Genomic DNA, 8,389 nt, shown 5'->3' on the forward strand with positions numbered 1-8,389 from the left:
CGAGGTGCGGGCGCAACACCAAGGGTTGCGATCCCGTTGCCGGTCCTGGTCCGGTGCGGGTGCGACACTGAGGGTTGCGATCCGTTGCCGGGCACAAAAAAAAACAAAAAGGAAAAAAAAAAAAAACCTCTCCACTCAGAGGGCTATACCAATCACTATCAATAATAATAATCATGCTTTATTTGGGGGATGTTTAGGTTTATAGACTTCTTGCCCCTGCCACTGTAAAACTGTGTAATAACTTCTGTTTTCTTCATTGCTCTGCAATAGCTGCTGGGATCATAGGGACTGATTTTTGTATTCATGAAATAACTGAGTAATTATCTAGCCCAGTGGTTCTCAGACTTGAGCATGCTTTAGAATCACCTACAGGGCTTGTTACAACAGACAACTGGGCCCCATCCCCAGAGTTTCTGATTCACTAAGCCTGGGGTGGAGCTTGAGAATTTGTGTTTCTAGCAAGCTCTCAGGTGATGTTGACACTGCTGGTCCAAGGACCATACTTTGAGAATTGCTGGTCTAAGAGGACAAAGTTCCTGGAGCCGAAGAACAATTCCCTTGATTCAGGACCATGAAGACCTGTGGGTAAAGAATGTGTTAAATATTTCCATTAAGAAAAACACACACCCAGCGTATTGAAAAGACTCTGGGATTTGCACCTACACAGCTTTGCATGGAGTCTATACCCTTAGCTGTATATATAAGACCTTGAAAAGGGACTTATTCCCCAGAAGCACAGCTTCCCCATCTGTAAAGCAGGAGTGCACTTGCTATCTCACGGGAGACTGTCAGGAACAATGGAGAAAAAAATGTAAAGTTGCTTAGCATAGTACCTGGCTCATGGTGGGAGCCCTGTAACCAACAGGTTTATTTCCTCTACTGAAAAAGGCTGCAAAGGCCCAGATGCTGCAACTCCTAGCAGAAGAAATCAGGTTGAGACCACAGTGGACTAACAGCTTCAACTATACTCCTTAACAGGACCAGGCTAGTGGGGAGATAAGAGTGTGCTGGGGATGAGCTGAGGGGTGGTGCCAGTATAAAGACTGTGAGCTCTCCAAGGAAAGAACTGCTTTCAGGGCAGTGTGATGGGGCAGGCTCCAAGAAGGACAAATGGCCAATCATGCCACCATGGTAGGCTTCTGGAAAGTAGGGCTCTTTCCCAGCACCTCACATAGCATCTGGAGGTGGAAGGCAATTGACTAAGGTTTAGTAGGCGGCACTAATCAATCAGTAGGTAACCAGGTGGAGATATGGATGGAGCAATTTTTCCCTTGCTCTGTTCACTCTCCATCTTGTATCTCTAAACTTTGTCTCTTTTCCCGTGCCCGCCACCTGGTCCTTGAGTTTAAAATCTCTGTACCCTGCTTCCCAAACTATAACACACAAAACACTAGTTCCAGGAGATGTTAATGTGCATTCCACAAAAACAAAAGGTTAGGGGATCTATGGTCAAATAGTTTCAGAATCCCTAAATGCCATGTTTCCCCTCATGAAAATTTACAGCATATTATAAGCATATTAGAGAGGTGTGAAGTTCTCTTCTAAACATTTAAGCATATTTGGAAGAGCTTTTGACTCAACACCAGTAAGGTAAAAGCTATTTCTCCCAATTCAAATAACCATGTGCCTCTCTGTTAAGCCCCTTCTTTCTTTTCATTTATTGCTGCTAATCAGCTGGGACTATAGCTGTGTTATAGTTGGTTGCAAAGAAAAAGTTAAAAGGCTCTGAATGAAGATGAGTGTTTCTTCTCAGGTTTCATGGCAGCTTTTTCTGAGGCTCAGAAGATCATATTAAGGACCAGAATGTTAACTCTTCCAGACCATTGCGGCCCCTGGAAGTATAACCTCTAATAAATGATATTTCCCAATGTTACTTCCACCACATCATGACATTTTATCTTTATGACCTTGTAAAATAGGTAGGGTAAAAAATTATTAGCCCTGTCCTTAGTTTGGAAAACGGAGACACACAGTGATAATGGACAATTGAGGCACGACAAGAATCGGGTCTCAGCAGGGTCCCTGATGTAATGGGTAGAACATAGTAAGAAAGAAGCTCTACTCACCTGGCTGTGCCCCATGGCCACCACCTTCTTCTCCAGATCCAGGGTCTGCAGGAGCTCCTCCACAGCCTGGAGAGAAGATAAGAGAGAAGCTATAGGAGAAGTTAGATAGAAGGTAGGAGATCCTAAAGTGGAAGGTGAGCCTGGCCGAATGGCTGATGCACGGAGAAAGAAGACAAACCCACATGTCTGTGAGCTTTGGCTACCACAGCCCCAACTCACACAGGCAAGTGCAGAAGACACGCATGCACTGAGCACTTACTGTGTGCCATCTACTCTACTGAGACCTTCACAGACATCAATTTGTTCCATCCTCATAACAACCCTAGGTGGGTCATCATAATACCATACCCATTTAACAGAGGAGAAAACTGAAGATATAAAATGAAATGAAGGACACAGCTGCTATGGAAAACAATATGGTGATTCCTCAGAAGATTAAACATAGATTTACCATATGATCCATCTATTCTTCCTCTAGGTATATACCCCAAGGAATTAAAAGTAGGGTCTCAAAGTAATATTTATGCAGCCATGTTCATAACAGCATTATTCAAAAATGGCCAAGAAGTGGAAACAACCCAAGTGTCCAGCAATGAATGAATGGATAAACAGAATGTGGTACATCCATACAATGGAATATTATTCAGCCTTAGAAATGAAGGAAATGCTGATTCATGTTACAATGTGGATAAATCTTGAGGACATTATGCTAAGTAAAATAAGCCAGTCACAAAAGGACAAATACCATATGATCCCATTTATATCAGGTACTTAGAGTAGCCAAATTCATAAGAGATAGGAAGTAGATTGGTGGTGGCCAGGGCTGAGAGCAGGGGAAATGGGGAGTTAGTATTTAATGGGTATTGCAAGAGGAAAAGATTTATGGGGATGATAGGTGGTGATAATTTCACCACATTGTGAATGTACTTAATGCCACTGAACTGTTCACTTAAGGTTATGATGGCAAATTGTATGTTATGTATATTTTAATGCACACACACACACATACACACACACACACACGCACACAACGCTAAATGAAGATAATTCTCCAAGCTTACAACACATAGGGCAGAGCCAGATTCCAGTGAAGGTCTGTCTGGCCACACTGCAACATCAATGTCTTGAACTGCTCTACATGCCTAGGATGGCTCCAGAGGACCCAAGGGCACTGAGAAATTCACTCACTGTGTCACTAAGTGCCCCCGTGACAGCCTTCCAGCACTTTGTGCTTCTCTCATTGTACTTGCTAGTGACTGCCTCACTCACAAATATTTGCTAAATAAATGACATGGCCATTAACCTTGCCTGCCTGTCTGACCTAGATTACGGCAGAGAAAGCCTGTGTTTAACTCAACTCCTATTTCCTCTACTGCACTAAAGCACTGTTCTATGTATATAGTAGATCAATAACTATTGATGACTGAATGAATAAACACCCAAACAAGAGAGATCTAATGGGGAGGAAAAGCAGCCCCATGCAGGAGAAACAAACTCACTCAAAGAGATTTCTGGATGCAGTATAGACCAAATTACCAGCCGTTTAATAGACTCTTTCTCTTGTCAAATAGTCATGCAGGCTCTGAAACAACCTTGCCAGAGATTTGTACCTTCAGATAAATAGAGGTCATGCCTGGTTCCTTTGTGACTGCCAATTTCCCTCTCCCTCCACCCTCATAACCACTCCTCATTGGCCGTCCATTCACTGAAAACCAGAAAATCTATTTCCAGAATAAACTGTCAGAAAAGTAACCACAACACTCAAGAAGCCAAGGGTATTATGAGACTGGAGTCATTGAGTAGATGAGTTTTAATTCCACGGGTCAATGGCAACACAGAAAACTTCCTAAGAAATTAAAAAAACATTTTGTTGCTTACTGAAAGTCTAGTCCCAGACTTCAATCAGGGAGGAAGCTTTATCTTATGACCTCCTAGAAGAACATTTTATAAAACCCCTCCAAAATTTTGTGGTTTTACTTATTATATTTTAGCCAAAAGTGTTCTAAGGGAGCTGTAGGTGGCAGAAATGCATAAAACCAATATATCCAAAATATAATTTCTTTTCTCTCTGCCCAAGAAGAAAACAATAAAAATTGGCTGAAAGTAAAATGGATGGATTTCAAAAATGAAATATATGCCCAATGAAATTTTTCTGAGTCTACCTTGGAGGTAAAGTTTAGGGTAGATGTTTGGGGAAAAAAATATCAGGATCTACCATTAGATCCACCTGCGTTCAGATCTTGATTTTATCACTCATAAATTTTGTGATCTTGAGTATTAACAGTCAATTCTGTACCCCACAAATATGTATAATCAATTATGAAAATAAAATAAATTTTGTGATCTTGGGCAAGCATGTTACCCTGAGCCTCAGACTCCTTTTGGAAAGATGGGGAACATAATAACACCTGTTTCAGAAGTTCTGAGGTTGTGATTTTGCAGGGCTTTCCATGGTACCTGGCATACATAAGAACTCAATAAAGGTCAGGAGCTATTCCACTCCCAAGCCACCTCTGTTTTGGCCAAAACCTGGTGGAGGGACTGTGGAACATGGATGAAGACTTCATTTTCTTAAATACACCCCAGATAGTGCCAAAGCACACACTCAAACACCACAATAACTAGGGATTTTTCTTCACCACCTTGTTTTCTTAGAACCCTTTAGATGTCTATGTAGCCAAGAATACTAGCCCTAACAAAGGTATTCTGTTCGGTTGACCTCATTTTACAGATAAGAAAGCTTAGATTCAAATGGTAGAGTGACTGGGTGAGTGTGGACATTGAGCTATAATTCTGACCCCTTCCTCACCTGTAAAGTGGTGACAATATTCCCTGCCTGGACAACAGAGCTGTTGGCAGGATTAGTTGAGAATATATGAAAAGGAATTTGTTAATGACTTTCCACTTAATTGCTTTTATTGTTATCCTCATTGATGCTATTATTGGGTTGAACAATATGAAGTTGTCATCTGTTGGGTCAAATATCAATTATTTTATCTAGTTCAACATAATATAGTCATTGTCCAACGGCCAGTTGGTGGAAAAGACAAGAATCCCGGTTACTAAGAGAAATGTCTTCCTCGTTCCACTACTTGATGGAATCAGCTCTTCCATGTATTGGAATTGTCCAGGTAATTGAGGCTTATCCCTCTCAGCAAGGAATGTCACTGTTATGAGTAAAATGTTGGCCATCGTGCTCCAAGGAAGCACAGTTTTCAGTCTGTTTTTGAGTCTGAGCACTGCTCTACATGCTGTACACATAATAATTCATTTTGTCTTCAAATTTCTGTAGCAGGTGCTACTTCATCCTCATTTTACAGGGAAATAAAGTGAGGCCCAGTGCAATGAAATGCCTTGGCAAAGGTCACGTGTCTAGCAAGTGATGGTGGGAGACTCAGACTCAAGTAATCAACTCTCGAGCTTGTTCTTCAACCTCCAGTGCTGGGATCCAGTCCAGTCTCACCACTCACTAGCTGTGTGGCCCTGAGCAAACCACTCCTCTCTGTTCTTCAGTTTCTTTTTCTATAATATTCACTAATCACACTTGTCTTACAAGGATGTGGGGATGAGGTCATAAAAGCAGCATGAGAGAGCTTAATGAACCTTCTCCCCTCCCCCCCAAATAATAAAAGTGAATAAAATTTCCAAAAATAGCAACTTCAATCCTCTGGAAATAAAACAAAGGAATACAACAAATTGAGAAGCATTTATTCAAGAAATAATGAATCTCGGGTAGAAACAATGAGAGTTGGTGGTAATATTGATGAAGGCTCTCCCATTCCCACCCCTGTCCCCTTCCTCCCCCCTAGCTCTGTCACTGCAGCAATCCTACCAGAATTAGGCAAGCTGTAGAAACCAGCAGCTTTGCTGCCAGAAGAGCAAGGTATAGAAAACCCGCACACCCTGGAGCATTGTTGGAAACAGTAGTAATTTTGGCAGCAAACAAATAGAGAAGGCCAATGACACAGCTAAGCCTACAGCTGTGCTAATGGAGGCAAGCAATGGACCACGGAGAAGCCAGAAATTTAACAAGGAGATAAAGGAAATGGGACAGCCATAGAGGGCTTGATAAGTTCCCACATGTTCCTGGCTCAAGGCTAAACACAAGAACAAGAGAGATTGGAGATGGTCCTAGCTATCTACATATCCCTATTTGAGAATGAAGACCTGTGCACAGGGAGAAAATATGTTGAATGTTCCAACAGAAAATAAAAGCTGGAGCACAACTGTAAACTGCCTGGTTGTTGAATACATTTCCCAACCCATTCACAGATCTGTCAGAAGAATGGAAAAGCCTCACAGATTCACAATGGTTGATTACATCCTCTGCTGGCCACTAAGCTCTGCTGACACAGGGAAAGCCCTGGGAAGCCAGGCTTTGAAATAAACACAAAAATTTTTTAAAAATTGGGCAGAGATATTAGTGGTCCCACACCATGGGGGAGACAGATTCCATAAAACTAGTCAAGACAAATTGCTAAATAATTAACAAAAATCAGAATCTAGAGTTGCTGTAATATATTATCTGAGATGTCCAGTTTTCAGTAAGAATTACAGGACATGCAAAATCTGGAAATTATGAACTATACTTGGGGGGAAGCAGTCAGTAGGAAATATCTATGGACTCAAAATTTGGACTTAGCAGACAAAGGCTTCAAAGCAGCTGTTATAAATATGTTCAAAAAAGCTAAAGGAGGGCCGGCCCGGTGGCGCACTGCTGCAGTGCACCGCTTGGGAGTGTGGCGGTGCTCCCGCCGAGGGTTCGGATCCCACATACAGACCAGTTCCCGCTCACTGGCTGAGCGAGGGGTGGGCGCAGCACAAGGGTTGCTATCCCGTTGCCGGTCCCGGTCCGGTACGGGTGCGACACTGAGGGTTGCGGTCCGTTGCCGGACACGAAAAAAGACAAAAAAGGAAAAAAAAAAAAAAGCTAAAGGAAATCATGTGTAATGAATTAAAAGACATTATAATAATAACAATTCATCAAATATAAAATATCAAGAAAGAGATAGAAATTATTTTTAAAATCCAAGTGGAAATTCTTCATTTGAAAAGAAAAATAACTGAAAAGATAAATTCACTAGAGGGGTTCAACAGCAGCTCAAGACGGCAGATGAAAGAGTCAGTGAACTTGAAGACAGATCAATAAAAATTGTCCAATTTGAAGAACAGAGAGAAATCGGAGAAATAGGAATAAAGGAAAATGAATAGTACCTCAGAGACACGTATGGCAACATCAAGCACACCAACATATGCATAATGGGAGTCTCACAAGCAGAGGAGAAAGGGGTGGAAAAAAATATGAGAAATGGTGGTTAAAAACTTCTCAAATTTGTCCCCCCTAAAATTAACCTATACATCCAAGAAGGCCAATGAATTACAAATAGGATAAACACAAAAATAGTCACCCCAAGATACATCATAGCCAAATTTTTGAAAGCCAAACACAAAGAGAAGAATCTTGAAAGCAGCAAGAGAAAAATAACTTTTTGTGTAGAGAGAAGCATGAAAACAATTAATGGCTGACTTATCATCAGAGACAATGAAGTCCAGAATGCAGTGGGAGTACGTTTTGAAAGTGCTAAAAGGAAAGAAAACCTGCCAATCAGAAACTCTATATCTGAAAAAACTATTCTTCAAAAATGAAGGTGAAATAAAGACTTACCCAGATAAACAAAGACTGAGAGAACTTATCACTATCAGACCCATCTTACTGTCCAACTTATATTAAAGAAAGTCCTTCAGAATAAAGGAAATGATTCCAGAGGTAGTTCAAGTCCTTGAAGAACTAAAGTGTACAAGAACTAAAGTACACAAATACGTAGGTAAATATAAAAGACTGTATAAATCTATTTTTCTCTTCTCTTCCCTTAACTAATTTTAAAGACATAAAGATTAAATAGCAGTCTAAGGCACCAGAGGGAAGTGCACACAGCCCAGCAGCCACCAAGGCAAGCTGAGAACAGACCCTTTCAGCATCAGGGTCTAGTCTAAAGCCCTGGGTCGGGGAAAGTGCACACTGCCCAGTAGGCGCCCAGGTAAGCTGAGACCTGCACAGAAATAGGGGCTCAAGAGCTGGAATCAGCCCAAATGTCCATCATCGGATGAGTGGATACGGAAAATGTGGTATATCTACACAATGGAATACTACTCAGCTATAAAAACGAATGAAATACTGCCATTTGCAACAACATGGATGGACCTTGAAAGAATAATATTAAGTGAAACGAGTCAGGCAGAGAAAAAGAAATACCACATGTTCTCACTTATTGGTGGGAGCTAAAAAAATAAACAAATTAATTCACCCACAAACACACACAAAA

At 41.2% G+C, this 8,389-nt stretch overlaps 1 protein-coding gene across 1 annotated transcript in view; it reads right to left on the reverse strand.

Annotated features, from left to right (window-relative positions):
• Positions 1-8,389, reverse strand: part of LOC103604899 (unconventional myosin-XVIIIb-like) — a gene marked incomplete at its 3' end in the record, with an annotated part of 141,367 nt that overhangs the window by 27,564 nt on the left and 105,414 nt on the right. Inside the window, exon 23 of the mRNA XM_008589473.1 lies at positions 2,067-2,132. Coding sequence (XP_008587695.1) covers positions 2,067-2,132 — 66 coding nt within the window. The remainder of the gene's footprint in view (positions 1-2,066; positions 2,133-8,389) is intronic.

The sequence above is a fragment of the Galeopterus variegatus genome, unplaced genomic scaffold (assembly GCF_000696425.1).
Source record: "Galeopterus variegatus unplaced genomic scaffold, G_variegatus-3.0.2 Scaffold5466, whole genome shotgun sequence".
NCBI lineage: Eukaryota > Metazoa > Chordata > Mammalia > Dermoptera > Cynocephalidae > Galeopterus > Galeopterus variegatus.